At 41.4% G+C, this 15,443-nt stretch overlaps 1 protein-coding gene across 1 annotated transcript in view; it reads left to right on the top strand.

Moving 5' to 3' along the window:
- The window catches only part of MYH7B (myosin heavy chain 7B), a 156,298-nt gene that overhangs the window by 120,424 nt on the left and 20,431 nt on the right, over nt 1-15,443 (top strand). The window contains exons 30-36 of the mRNA XM_069243897.1: nt 466-584; nt 1,408-1,604; nt 2,614-2,963; nt 4,443-4,567; nt 5,330-5,445; nt 9,486-9,678; nt 15,220-15,423. Coding sequence (XP_069099998.1) covers nt 466-584; nt 1,408-1,604; nt 2,614-2,963; nt 4,443-4,567; nt 5,330-5,445; nt 9,486-9,678; nt 15,220-15,423 — 1,304 coding nt within the window. The remainder of the gene's footprint in view (nt 1-465; nt 585-1,407; nt 1,605-2,613; nt 2,964-4,442; nt 4,568-5,329; nt 5,446-9,485; nt 9,679-15,219; nt 15,424-15,443) is intronic.

Here is a 15,443-nt window from a genome sequence, read left to right as displayed (position 1 = left end):
CATTATGGGATTTAAATCTATTATTCCAAGTGATTGGGTTAATTTAACAATAAGAGGGACTAGTCTAGCTATTAGCTTGTTAATTAAATTACGATAGGGCAATATATCATGGTGATCTTCTGTATGTGACTTTATGAGCAGTGTATTGTGATATTGTTTGTTATTTTATACCTTTTTCTATACTTTGTACCCTTTTCTCCTATTATAAATGATAATGTATCTTGTATGTCTGATGTATTATACATTAATATTTTATTTTATTTTCTATATGTAACTTGAAATTTTTTTTTTTTAAAGAAACAGCAAAACTGCAACAAGATCTATATAGCAAAAACAATTGTTATTAGTTCTGCAGATCCTGGTAGTAGGCCATTTAATTGGCTTCATAATTGACGCTCATATGTGTACCATAGCAAATGGCTCTTTGCCAGCAAAGTAATATTCTGTTTGCAATTTACTAATTAGGTGAGTTGAGTCGGCTAGTAGAGGAAAAGGAATCCTTCATCAACCAGCTCAGTCGCGGCAAAGCCTCCTTCACTCAAAGCATTGAAGAACTGAAGAGACAGCTTGAAGAGGAAACAAAGGTAATTTCACGAACACCCAGTGACGATTTACGAACACCCATGCTGACTTTCATTGGCTGCCAATCCTGAAACCTTCGAAAATGGGCAGGTTTTTTTTGCTAATACTTTAGGAAATGTTGCCAGGAAATATTCCTAACCTGTATCCCTTCCTTTTCTCCTGTCCTACCTCATCTTTTCTCTTGCCTCCCATCACAATCCCTTTCCACTCCACAGAAAAGCCATTATTCAATCACATTACATCTTTCATTTCTTAGAGGGAGCAATGTGCAAAGAGCAATGTGCTTTCAATTCGCATAGGAGGGACAAAGGTCCCATTAGAAGCCAAGCTACAAGGCAAAGTGCACACATGCAGGAAAGTTATGAGAAGCTAGACTGTCATCAGTTTAAAATAAGTGTGTATGAAGCGGGATTCTATTACTATAAAATAATTAGCTAACATGTTTATTCTCTAATAGGTACGCATAGAGGCAGTACTGCCTATAAGGAAAACAAAAATGGTATCTACTAGAATAGTGCCTCTTACAAACCAGCAATATGTCCAGATCAGAGTCACTGGCAAGCATTTCATCGGCATCAGCCTATTATAAATTGACCGAAGTTCATTGTAGACCAATTTGACTCTTAGATCTTTTAGATAACAGTGCAATTTACTTATATGATGTAGTGTCTGTCAATTCAGACCTCCTACAACTGCTCATTTTAAACAGCTTTCAGTCTTGTGTAACTCACAGAAAACCTCTGGCTATGGTCTTGGGAAAGAGGTATTTTAGCAGTCAAAGATCTGCCATTACTTCACTCTGATACTTGTCTCCTTGCCTTTTAGTCAAAGAATGCGCTTGCACATGCACTGCAGGCCTCCCGCCATGACTGCGACCTTTTGAGGGAGCAGTATGAAGAGGAACAGGAGACCAAGGCTGAACTGCAAAGGAGCCTGTCTAAAGCCAACGCTGAAGTGGCACAGTGGAGAAACAAATACGAAACCGATGCCATTCAGAGGACTGAAGAATTGGAGGATGCCAAGTAAGTCAACAAATGCTCAATATGGCGACAAGCGTGACAACCTGTATGCTCTTAACTTTAACACATTGCGATTACACATGATGAGCTAATAGTAAAAAGGCAGTGGGTTGATGAATTTGACAGCATACATAAACGTAATGCTAACCAAAGGCAGCAAGACACCAAGTACAATCTAAATACGATACACAATTGAATATATCAAATAGACAACGTGAGCAACATTTTGGATTCAGTCAACTTCATATTACATCACAAAAATAAAAATGTCACCCTTTGTGAAATGTGTGTAGTGGCTTCTTTCACCTTAGGATGCAGGAAGTTGAATAATTTCAGTGTTCTACTATGGACTTGCATTTTTGTGTGTTGGAGATGGGTCCTTAAGACTGATAGCTGGTTGTGAAGGTTGTGAAGTTGCATCTGAGGTGCAACAGTAAACATCTACAGATGCACATAAGAAAATTGAGTTGAAGAAGGGGTATAAGTCCTTCTGGCTGGCGAGAGATGAACTGTCTTTAAAGAATGGTCAGTATTTTAGGGCATCTAGATCGACTCTTCTTTTGTCCTTAAGAAGAGGACTCATATATATATATATAGCACGTAAAGGTCATGTCAGGCCAGTCAAATCAAAGGAAAGGATAAGGTTTGATTATTAGTGGCTTCAGTTAGATTTGAGTAAGTGGAGAGAATTATTGGATAGTTTGTTTGATATTGTTTGAATGACACAGTTCTGGAAGATTCACATACCCCATGTGTGTTTGTAAGCTGCTGGACAGTTTGTTGTGAAGCTGTGGCTGAGGTGCAACACAAAACTTACCTTCTACAGTTCATCTTGTCTGCAATTCTTATTTCCACACTGACTTCAGCATAGTGGTTTCAAATTCACAATATGTAGTTTTTCAGGATTTCACAATAAATTAATCAATTTCCATATGACTTGGATTAAACTATTTCTTACCTGGATATACATTCCTCACACATTGACATTTAAAAATTATGCTGCTGTTTACAGGAAGAAACTGGCTGCTCGATTGCAGGAGGCAGAGGAGGCAGTAGAGGCAGCCAATGCGAAGTGTTCCTCACTGGAGAAGACGAAACACCGTCTGCAGACAGAAATCGAAGACCTTGTCATTGACCTGGAGAGAGCCAACTCCGCTGCAGCTGCACTAGACAAAAAACAACGCAACTTTGATAGAATTTTGGCAGAATGGAAACAGAAATATGAGGAGACTCAAACAGAGTTGGAATCTTCTCAAAAAGAATCTAGAAGCCTCAGCACGGAACTCTTCAAGCTTAAGAATGCCTATGAGGAGTCTTTGGATAACCTGGAAACACTCAAACGAGAGAACAAAAACCTCCAAGGTATGGTAAAACAATTTTGACTACCTGGTATAGACTGGGCTCAGAATATAGCATTATAGCCTGCACCCAAGGGCTGTTCCATTTGTTAAAAGCACTCTCTCGCGTTATGGGCTTGAGCCAGAGGTCAGAGTCTATAATGAAGGAGAAGCACTTTAACAACTTGCATGAGGGCCATAAAGCTATTACAACTATCCATTGGCCTAGTCTCCAATGTTCCAAGTTAGATATTGAGAACCAGGAAGACAAACAATAGAATGTTGGAGCAGAAAGTCTATGCCAGCTGTTATTGGCTCTCTGACATTCCATTGGCTTCAATGCAGCTCCCCAGATTCCACTGTTCTAATACTTCTCCGTGTAGGAAAGCAGGTATGGGTAAACTCCATAGCAAAATGCTTTCAGCTCAGCTACTTTTTTAAGCGACATTCAAAAGTGAGGTATACTGACTAAAGTTTGAGAATGATTGCTCAATACCAAAAATGTTCAAAAATTTGCAGTTACTGAAGAAACAATCAACAGATAATCAAAACAAACAACTCACACCTACCAAAGAAATACAGTCCACCCAACCACCAGAGCCTGCAGGTCCGCCATTTTGGCCAGAATCTAACACAACTTGCTGTGTATGGCCATATCCCCAAGAGGAAAGCAACCAAAATAAAACAGTGAATGCTTTGTGGTTGTCTTCTTTTAGGTCTGGCCTGGAGACAGCTTTTGTTTTTTGCCAGCCCATGTTTTCCAAATTAAAATCATAATAAAAACTAAACATACGTATTTATGCTTGGGGCATTTCGGTCATCTCTCTTTCATTATTGATCTGTTCAACTGTCATTCAGTTTTTGCCCACCACAGTCTACAGCACAGGGCAATGGGTCAGTCCACTTAAGCCATTGGCAATATTTTCCTCCTGTAGTGTACATAGCTGCCTAAAAATTAGTCTACTTCCTCAGTAAGCCTGGTAGCCCATTCTGTGCTTTCATTTCATGTTTTCTTACATTTTCTGATGGTCATCCTTTCTTTATATTTGTTCAACATGTGGATGCCACCTTTAGACAACAACACTTTTGTAACCTTTACACATTTAATGTGTACTGCATGTCTGTGAAAAAAAAGACATTTAAAAAAGCGCGCCACAATTTTCAATGCCAGAACAATTGGCTTTACCAATGCTGGTTCATAATTGAATCCCAATCACTGCTTGTTAGTTTGCCAGTCTTATAATGACTGCTACATCATCCTGCTAAAGCCTATCTAATCTCAACCCACCCTTGCAGAACATGCTAAGCTTTCCCTCTCCAATCACCAAATTTGAGAGTAGTAGAGATACAGCAAGGTCCTCTTCCATGATATACTTATGCTCATAAACACACTGGGGAACTAAAGAAATAATACATTTGTTCCCTCCACTCATTTTTTGGGGTCGACTAGTCCCTCTACTTGAGGACATTCGTTCAATCTCACGTCTTTCTTTGGTGTCCACAGAGGAGATTGCTGATCTCACGGATCAGATCAGCAGCAGCAGCAAGACCATTCACGAGCTTGAGAAAGTGAAGAAAGCACTGGAAAGTGAAAAGAGTGATATTCAGGCTGCGCTGGAGGAAGCAGAAGTAAGTCCACCCTGGTGATTAGAGATGCTAAACTTGCTTGGAGGGTGGGGAAGGAACTTGGTGTAGATACTGAGTTATGCGTTTGTGGATAATTTCATAGCAATTAAGTCCACACACAATTAAACACTATTTTAAAATTATTGCATTCTCATATAATGCCACACATAGGCCACAATGGTGGTATTGTTGCGATTTACAAAAGAAGAGTTCAAGAAAAGGAAGGCATTGACACTACAGAGAGGCGGAAGGAGCACAAGGGCATTCCAATAGGCGACGTTTGGAGGGGTTGGAAGGATTTCAGGCAACCTAGTGTTGATATGGGGCGAGTGGTAGTTAATATGAGTCCATGGAATGAAAGCTTTGCATGAATAAATGATTCTAAAGCATTTACCTTAGCATTATGAAATTGACTGATCCTGATGTTAGCTGAAAGTGAGTGCAAAGGAGTGGTGTGGCTAACCCGGAGAATAGAATTTGTAGGAAAAGTCAAGACAACATTAAATGCATTTTCCTCAGCTACATTGAGGAATTAGAGTGTGCTTACTGTTAGTAATAATAATAATGTTAATGTTATATTATATGTTTTGATATAGCACTTGAACCCAGAAATTTTGCAGTTTCATGGAGCTGTACATGACAGGTGTTACTATTCTCCAGCTCAGTAGTGTTCATATTATCGATCTCAAAAGGCTACAAATATATGTCCAAAAATATATTCTGAATTTCTACACAGTACGTCACATCCTGTTTTTCTTGCTCTAGGGTGCACTGGAACACGAGGAAAGCAAGACCCTAAGAATTCAACTTGAGCTGTCTCAGATCAAAGCTGAGGTGGACAGGAAACTGGCAGAGAAGGATGAGGAGATTGAAAATCTGAGGTATGTGTTTTCTGTAGCAATGGGACGGTTGATGTTTGTAAATATTCAGTGATCGATTTAAGACTTAAAACTAGCATTGAGTCTGTTCTTAAGAACTCACAGTTATGGCAGAAAGTGGAAAATGTCGAACCAGTAAAAAGAGTTTTGCCGAGATCACACCATATAATATAGTGTGAAGCTGTGCATGTATCCTGCCGTAACCAACAGCTTCACTTAACCGTTACCAGTACACCTCTCCTCCACTCCAACTCCACCCACACAGACAGGAGTATTGAAAAGAGCTATCAGTATGTTTTTGGGATATGCCTTAGTAAATTTAAATAGTATAGAAAAAAGCTGAGGATAGAAGATGTGCCAGTAAGATGAAGAGACTTCCAGTTACATGCATGAACTTGTTATAGAAAAGAGAAGAATTAACAGAGGAATTTCAGATTACACATGGAATCGAGGACTGCTTACCTACCCAGACTCTCTATAGTCTTTATCTCAGAGAACAATAACTGAATAATCAGTAAATAAACAGATCTGCATAAGGTGAGAAAATCATATAAATATTACCTAATGCAGATGGCTCTGTCCTGATATCTTCATGTAGGTTTCCATGCAGCACCTGCTAGGAGTAGACAAATATTGCCATAAGGTAGCTGTTAGTTTTGTCTTTCAAAGCCTTCTGTGACGTTGGTCACTGCTTTGAAGCGATCATGTGGTGCTCGCCTATGACGATGTTTTAAAAGAAATGTTGTTGCTGGTTTATTAGAGATATGTTACAAGCCCATTGACACCCTATAAATGTTCTGCTGACTTAAAGGGTTGTGTGGATGCAAAGACTTTGAAGGTGGCTAGAAATAAGGTCATCAGTAGTAGACCACTGATACGATTCTGCTCAGAAAACTGGATGAATCATATTTCCGATATTATATTCCTGAAGTTAATTATCTACTGGTCAGTATTACAGTTGGATTCACATCGGGTGCTAAACCGGTGGGAAGAATAAATGTAGATATCCGGAGCAATTATTCCATTACTAAATTACCGATATTGGCACTGGAAAAATACACAGTGGATCTAGCAGGGGATGGTCAGAGCTCAGTCCTCTTTTCTACAAAGTGTCAAGAAGAGTAAGATCAGCCATGCAGCATGATTAGGAGCTGGACTATGAGGAGAGTGGGGTGCTGCAGTTACCATAATACTCGTCTCAAAAGACGAGGATGGACCTTGATTAAGCAAGTATGTGTAGAGATCCAAATAAATAAACATGACAATACCCTCACTCGCCATGAATTAACAATTATTATTTTAATTGCAACAAGGGAACTCCAATCAGCATGTTGCTACAAATTACTTCCCACAAATCAGTGAGCTAATAAATTTGAGCGCAATTACCAGAAATTAACCTAGTCATTGAAAGTTGTGTTAGAAAACAAATACCAGTGCTTTACTGGAAATAGAATGAGTGCCGGTGCCCAAAGCTCTGCCTGTGGTGGGTACAGTGAAATGTCAGCATACGAAATGGCAAGGCTGTGTAGTCTTGAATCCACCTCCTGAATTGACTACCGGATACTCCTTGCCCCTTCATCTTACTCTTACAGCCTCCTGCTTTATCCCTTTATGACGTATGTTTCCATCTTTTTCTTCCTCCGTCTTTTCACTGTGTTTGCTTTTCAGTATCTTGTTTTCAATAAATGTCTGATGCAGAAAAATATGTGCCGGTTCCCAAAAATAAGTGCTGGTGCCCCTACCCCCCCCCCCCCTACCCTTACCGGCAACCATCAGCTCAAATTAAGCATTGACAATTATATTCAACATAAATAATACAAAATCACAAGTACATACATAATTACACACAATAACAAACAATTAGATGAAGGTATTTGTACAAAGATTTCTTATATGGTGTATAGTTCACTACAGAGATCCGGACGTTTGTGATTATGTAGCTAACTATTCAGTGAAGGCTGTTCCCTACAGGGGTGCTACTACAATGTCAGTGAGCTAACCCATTTTTTGGTTAATAATAGGGAGTCATATGTGCCCAAAGCATTTGAGCACACTACTGATCAGCCTTCGCTTTTCGACCTCTTGTGTGAACTGAAATTTTAGGATCTTTCTCAGGGCTGTATTTGTTAAGGGAAGTGTCAGGCAGTTCAGTGCTTTTATCAAGATGTATTTCCTCTACTGTTAAGATATAATTTTTACATGAATGAGTGGTTGTGACCTGTTTATGGATTCCTTTAAAACGTGGTCAGCTCTCCGTAGTAACTCTGGCAACCATTTTTGCACAATTCATTTTACAATCAGGAAAGACTGATCGTTTTGAAAGCAGAGACAGTCCCCCCCACGTCTATTTTAACTCCATGTACTCAAGCATGGTTGGTATCCGTTGGCGGTTTGTTTCTTGCAAGTTTCCCACTGGGGACCGCGCAACTAGTTAGCATGGAGGAGTCTTGTTCATTACTGGAATTAACCAATTATGAACGGTCATGCACCACCATCCACAGGTCCCAGCGAGTACCCTACGCAAACTTATGCAATAAAGCATTATAGGCTTTAGACAGTGGGTAATGCCATGATTGTACTGGAAAATAAGCTGGAAGAGGCAGAGAAAAATCATGGGTCCTCAAGCTTCCAAGTCTGGGTTTCCTCCTGGATCGCCTTAAACATCAGTTAGAGAGGAAGTGTTTTCCTTCATTTTTCCAAGAGCACCAGCTGCTCCCACAGTACAGCTGTGTAGACAAGGTTGAGAGGGCCCTTCCATCAAAGGCTACTGGGCTGAGCATATAATCCCACTAGACCATTGTCATTGTTTTCTGATGGATCCCTTTCTATGTCAGATTACACTGTGGAAAGCAGCTTCGCTAACAGTATCCCCTCTGCATTAGGAGAAACATAGTACTTCTCTTCTCAGACTTCGGCAAGCAGACTCAACAAAGGCACCAGTGGTTTTAGGTCATAGATTAAGAATTTTGTGACATATGTGCTAAAGTCTCAGTATTGAACTTTGAAAGTTTGGCAAGTCATTTCTTTTATGTTGGCTGGCGGCAGCTCAGTCTTTCTTGGACAATCATAAATCATCAATCTAATTTAACTGTGAGGAGATGTTTTTGTTGTGGCCTGTATAGATTGGTACTGCATTGTTTGATTTCTCCCAACATTTCAGTAAGACGTAACGTGGATTGATAGGTACTTCGTAAGTGATTGCTTTATATAAAAAACTAATACTTCAGTTGTGTGCTTCTCCCCTCTTCCTGATTCCACCACCATCTTTCCCTTGTCTTTCCTTGATTCCCTTGTTCCTCCATGTCTCACCTCCTCTTGGATTTTTTTCCTTGGGGTTGCTTTTCAATGAGATTATTCAATGAAGAGGCATAATAGTGATGTATTTGTTTAAGTAGAAGTAAGATGGACATGAGCCCACTATTGTGAGGTTCTTCGTGGAGTAACTACTATAAGTTTAAAGGTTGCAATGCGTTGTGTCTGCTATGATATATTATTTTTGCAAAGAAAATAATTTTAAAGTTCAAGTAGTAGACACTAGAGAAAGCGAAAAGGGCTTATGAACCACTATTCACTACAGTTCATGCCATTGCCTCCATGCCCTAAGGGCTATGGTTGGCATTGACAGTCCCAAGGACACCAAAAGCAAGGCAGCTGTAGCCCTGCTACCTCTAATTGATGCCCATGATAGGCCAAAATAAATATGACTCACCAGGTCTTACAACTCTTGGGGTTTGTTTCCACATGTGCCAACAGGGTGTGAAGCCAAACACAGGAACTGGAAAATGCTTCAAGAGTTTAGTAGCTCTGAAAGACCAATACAATGGGATAGGTTAGTCGCATATCAGGCACTGCCTGGAATCTCCAGCCCCTTCCACAACTAGGTGTGCTTTTTGAGGTAAATGCTTATTCCAAAAACATATAACTTCTCAGTAGGCCAGCCTGACCCGCTATAGCACCACCCTGCTTCCATTCATTGATAAAACTTCAGCCACACATATGGTTTTCATGAGAGAGTCAATCAATCCTGCCCCTTTCATTCCTAGGCGCAACCACCAGCGGGCTATGGAGTCCATGCAGGCAACACTGGATGCAGAGGCTAAAGCCAGAAATGAGGCCATCAGGCTCAAGAAGAAAATGGAAGGGGACCTGAATGAGCTGGAGATCCAGCTGAGCCATGCCAACCGTCAGGCAGCTGAATCCCAGAAACTCGTCCGCAACCTTCAAGTGCAGATCAAGGTAAGTCCTTGCCAGGTACTTCATCCTCCTGGGCACCTTTTCTTTTGTACACATTCAAGAATGAAGTTTCCACTCAAATATTATGCAATTTAAATAAATAAAGATATGTTCTTTTAACAACACGATTTCTGTAAACCCAACCTATTACATAACAGAGCACTTAAACGTGTGGGGCTGTGTGAGATATATATATATCTCTGGTGTGGCCTGGGAGAGAACGGTAAAGCATCAGCTGTATCCAGCCACAGCCTCTCTACTGTAGCAGCATGTGTTACTGCAAAATGGACAACTGCAACCAGACTGACAACACAAAGAAAGGTGTGGTGCAGAGCTATTCAATTACAAAGTGTGAGAGGGAACACAAGTTTGAGAAGATGGCACCTGCAGCACAGAGCTGTTTGAATACAAAGAAGGCAGGAAAGGCCAGTTTTAGAAGTATCCACCTGTAGCTCTATGTTGTCCAATTATAAAGCGTGGAAAGACAGGCTAGCTCAAAAAGACACCTTCTGCAGCACTGGGCTGTCCGATTATAAAGTCTGAGAAAGATGGACATTTTGAGAAGACACCACCTATGGCGCTCACCAGTTCTAACAGTTCAATTGCAAATTTGGGATGGGAAAGACCAGTTCAAGAAGACACCATCATTGGCTCAGTGCTGATCATTTCTGTTAGAAATTGGGTCTCTAGGTGGCAGAGGTATGCACCCTGCCCTAGTAGGGACCACAGTTCTAGTCAGGGAAAGTCAGATACACACCCTAAATTAACCAGTACTCACTCTCTGGTAGTTTGGGACAGAGCAGTCAGGCCTAACTTAAGAGAAAATGAGTAAAGTATTTGTGCAACACTTAAATTACAGTAACACAGTGAGAACACCTCAAAAAGACTACACACCAGTTTGGAAAAATAAAGAATATTTTTCTGAGTAAAACAAGACAGAAACAACATAGATCCATTAAGTAGAACTCAAGCTATGAATTTTTAAAGACTAAACTGCAATACAGTGCTTAGAAATCAATAGTGCTAAAAGGTTACTTGAGGTCACGCTAGACTGTGATTAATCCAAAGTTCAGACTGACCACGATGGAGGGGAGACCAGCTAAAGGACCCTTGCAGGGCCCGCTGACAAGTACTTTGGATCGAGGGCTGTGTCGACATTGAGGAGGAGGTGCAAAGGTGATGCATCGGTTCTGATCTGGGCAATCCGGGGGATGAGTAGTCGTCGGGCTGCGCAGTCGTCAAAGCAGGGGCCTTGAAGTGCGGCATTGAACCCTCTGCGATGGATTGGGTGCGCCGTCATCGAGCCGCACAGCAACGGTGGTGCGCCGGAGTCCGTGGCGTTTCATCAATTCTGAGCCACGCAGTCAGTAATGCAGAGTCAACCTCAGCAGTAGCGGTGATGCGTCAGCATTGAGGGAGGATGTGGCGCTTCCGATCAGCGCAATTGTGTTGATGCATCGGTTTTTGCTGGAAAACAGCTGCAGAGTCCCTTTTCGAGGCCAACAATTAGATTGGCACATCTTGGCAGAATAAGGCTCACAGTTGGCACACCCCAGCAGCTACAGCAGAGTTGGGGAAAGTATTTTATTGCCCTGAGACTTCAAAACAAGAGGCAAGCCAGAAAGTCTTTGGAGTCACTTGGTTCTTGTGAAGATGTAGAGAGTTAAGTCCAGTCCTTCTCACTCCCAGGCAAGAGGTAGCAAGCCAACACAGCAGACCAGTTCAGCAGAGTGCCAGAATGTCCTCAGGTCCAGAAGTGTACTTTTTTGGTGGTGTTTGGGGTCCAATACTAATACCCAGTTCTGCCTTTGAATTTGGAGAGACCTCAAAGAGAGTAATTTGAAGTGTACAATCTCCCTGCCTTCAATGTCTCCACATACTCTACATGGTGTAATGCAGCTCTTTGCGTGTGGACAGGTACAGCTCTATTTAGGTGTGTCAGCTCCTCCCTCCCATATAGCCCAGAAAGACCCATAAACCTAGTGATAAGCCATCAGGCTGTAAATGTCACACCCCAGCTCCCTTTATGTGTGACTGTCTAGAGGGAATGCACAAAGCCCAGCTGTCTCCCACCCCGGACGTGTATTGAGAGACGGACAGAGGAACAAAATGGTTAAAGTAAGAAAATACCAACTTTCTAAAAGTCATATTTTCAGACTTGCAATTTAAAATCCGACTTCAGCATAAATTGTGATTTTAAATTGTTAGTCCAGAAACACCAAACTCCAAATACCTATCTTTTTTCCAGTTGGAAGTTACACATAAAGGGGACTTCAAGGTTACCCCAATGTTAACCTTTAGGAGAAACAAATGTAATAGTTATTTACTACCAAGACATGTTAAACTTAAAAGTACATGTGCAACTTTTTAAATACACTGCACCCTGCCCTTGGGGCTAACTACGTCCTACCTTAGGGGTGACTTATATGCAGGACCACTGGAATTATGTCACATGAGAGGGTCAAATTATGCAGCAGGATTTAGTAAATTATGTGACAGAAAAAGGCAAATTATGCAGAATAATGCAGCACATTTTGTAATAATATTACTTCATTATTTAAAAATGTTTAAACTTCATAAGAGTGCCTGGTTATTGGTTGCACCTCATTAGTACTATTTTAATACCCAAACAAAGCAATAAGCAACAAAAAGGTGACCAGTCCAGTTTTGCAAAGGGCCTTTCATTGAGCAACAACACGTGTTGCTGCACTTTTGGTAACTTTTGAACCACATGAACTAGAAACCAATTTTGTTTATTAAATCTGCAGAATATGCAGCAGATGATGGATTATGTGGCAAATACAGCAAATTTGTAACTCTGCAAAAATCGCTGCGGTCGCAGAATCGCATAATTCCAGTGGCCCTGCTTATATGTAATAAAAAGTAAGGTTTGGGCCTGGCAAGTGGGTGTACTTGCCAGGTCGAAATGGCAGTTTGAAACTACACACGCAGGCCCTGCAGTGGGAGGCCTCAGGCATGTCTAAAGGGCTACTGTAGGGGGAGGCACAGTCAGTGCTGCAGGCCTGACTAGTATCATTTAATTTACAGGCCCTGAGCACATATAGTGCACTTTACTAAGGACTTACAAGTAAATTAAATATACCAATTGTGGATAAACCAAAATCACCATGTTTTAGAGTACAGAACAGCTGCATTTTAGCACTGGTTAGCAGTAGTAACGTGCACAGAATCTTAGAGCCAGCAAAAGTGGAAGTCAGAAAAACAGGAGGCAAAAAGTCAGGAGAAATTACACTAATGATGTTAGGTCTAACAATTTCCAAACTGCATCATGAAAGAAAAGTGGACAAAGGTCAAGACACACCCAAGAAACCTGATCCCAGAGCTCTGCTGGCAGTTTAACCACCTGGGCCGACTGAAGGAGGAATCGGCATTAAGCTCGGGTATGAAATCTACAACACTCCCTCTAGAGTTCGAAGGAAAGAATGGAGCCTGAAGACTTGTTCGTGTGTTACATGAAAGAACTTGGCCTCTGCAGTCCCCCAGCAAACAGGAACCTAAAGAAAAGACAATACACCTCAAATGAAGCTGCAAAACACTCCCCTATCTGGACACTTTATTCCTGTTTTGGGGTGGATCTTTTGGTGGCATCAAAGATGAGTGTATGTGTTCTATCCTGAGAATAATAATAGAAAAAAACTTTAAAGATTACCATTTAGGCCTCAAGTCAACTCTCAACAAAACCAGCACTACCAAAACAAATAAGTCCTGCTTGAATGTGGTAATGCATGTGTGCACATTCTCATGTGTTTTATATTAGCTTGGCCTTACGACACTGTTAAGTTCCATGATAACATGTAATGGTTCCACGTTGGAGCACCACGGAATCACTGAGTGAGGCGGTTGGGACCTGGACGCTTCTTTTGGGCTCAGTGCTAGCACTACTTATTTATGTTACTTTTTTGACCAATAAATATTACGTTGTACAATGTATTGAGGATTAGCGTCGTCATAACTTCAGCGGGCAAATACAGGCATGCGCAAACGCCACAGACCATTTGTGTAGTAACGCTGCTCTACACGCGTCTTTCACTTCCTTTTACGTCTGCGCCCTGTGTTTTGTTCCACAAGATTGCGCTGCTGCGGAGGCACCGCGCAAATAATGTGTGAGCATTTGTGTATCCCCGTGCATTAAAGCCCTAGCTTTTGGTTTCACCCTGTGTTTGTTATTATTGGCTACTTTACTTTATCTTCTCATTGTTTTCTAATCACTGGCATAGGCAGGTGTCATAAACACGTCATCCGCAGAAACAAATATTGCCAAATAGAAAAGAAACCGCTTGAACAGTAGTTATGCGTAGCAAGGTACTTCTGCTGGTAAATAGATAATGTAAGTCCTCTGTACTCACAGTCAGCACCTCCCGACACATCAGCAGACACAGGCTCTGCTAAAGGCCGACGATGAACTTGGCGATGGCTGCGCTGACTGCTTTCTACACAATTCTTCCAAAATGTGCAGCCAACAAACAACGGGAGGATTTATGGCCAGGCACAGGAAGATTTGCTGCCTGCGTCCTTGCTCTGCAGCCGTTGTATACAACTGTTAATCCAAATAATTGCGCTCCAGGCCAAGAACTTTGAAAGCAGTTTTGCCCCTTAAGAGCCCAGCAGGCAGCAGGGTGGAAGAGGAGGAAAGGGAGCGATGAAGAGAGGACAAGGGATATGAAGATAGTACAAGGAGACAAAGGAAGCGCGCAGGACAGTATACGAAGAGAGAGCGAGGATGAAGACGATACTTAAGAGACAAATGAAAACCAAAATATAGGACGAAAGAGAGAAAATATATTTCCAAAGGGATAAAAAGAGCAAGAAAGAGTAAATATTTAGAGAGAGGACGAGAGAGATTGAACATTAGAAGCCTGAAAAGAAAAAAGGGACAATTGTGATGGCAGAGAGAAAGAAAGAGAGTTCAGATGGAACTACATTAAAATAGAGAGTAAGTAGAGAGGGGCTAATCTAATGCCCCTAACCCAATGGTGCTGTTTTATTGTTTGTTTTTCTGTTGAGCTGTCAAGCAACCCATAAAAAGCTGCTGCAGTCTGTAATACATCTTTCAGTTGCCTTTGGTAAGCATTCCTTAAAAGACGTCTGCCAGCTTTGTGTTTTTTCTAATCATGTGAGGGTCGAGGTTCCTGGGCATTAAGGGCCTCGGCCCCCTTCTTTTGTATATAAAAAAGCTTATTGAGCCTGTTTTTGTGCTCAGGTTTCAACCCATTAAAAGAAAAGTACTCCTCTTGAAAACCGAGATGAAAGCCCACTATTAAAGGCACACTTTTTGCCCCTTTTTATGATGAAGTGATACCGCTCCAACTTTTTTCCTGTATATAAAATTAACAGGTAAAAAGTGGGGCTGGGATTTTCTATAAAGTGGTAAAAGCATTTCGAATGATGTGATTTAACATGCGACTTAAATCCGATCCAATTTGTGTGTGGCTGCCTTTGTCCAAATGGTTGGAGGCTATCTTTTCGTCAAATTAATTTTCATCAAGTTTTGTTTCTGAACGTATTTATGAATTTTGACTTCAGGACTTGCAAATAGAGTTGGATGACACGCTTCGGCACAATGACGACCTGAAAGAACAGGCTGCAGCTCTTGAACGACGCAACAACCTACTGCTGGCTGAGGTGGAGGAGCTGCGAGCAGCCTTGGAGCAAGCCGAGAGAGGGCGGAAGCTTGCCGAACAAGAGCTTCTGGAGGCCACTGAGAGAGTCAACTTGCTACACTCCCAGGTGAGGTCCTGTCTGGCTGG

The sequence above is a fragment of the Pleurodeles waltl genome, chromosome 7, assembly GCF_031143425.1.
Source record: "Pleurodeles waltl isolate 20211129_DDA chromosome 7, aPleWal1.hap1.20221129, whole genome shotgun sequence".
In the NCBI taxonomy this organism is placed as follows: Eukaryota; Metazoa; Chordata; class Amphibia; order Caudata; family Salamandridae; genus Pleurodeles; species Pleurodeles waltl.
This window is presented reverse-complemented; position numbering and strand designations above follow the sequence as displayed.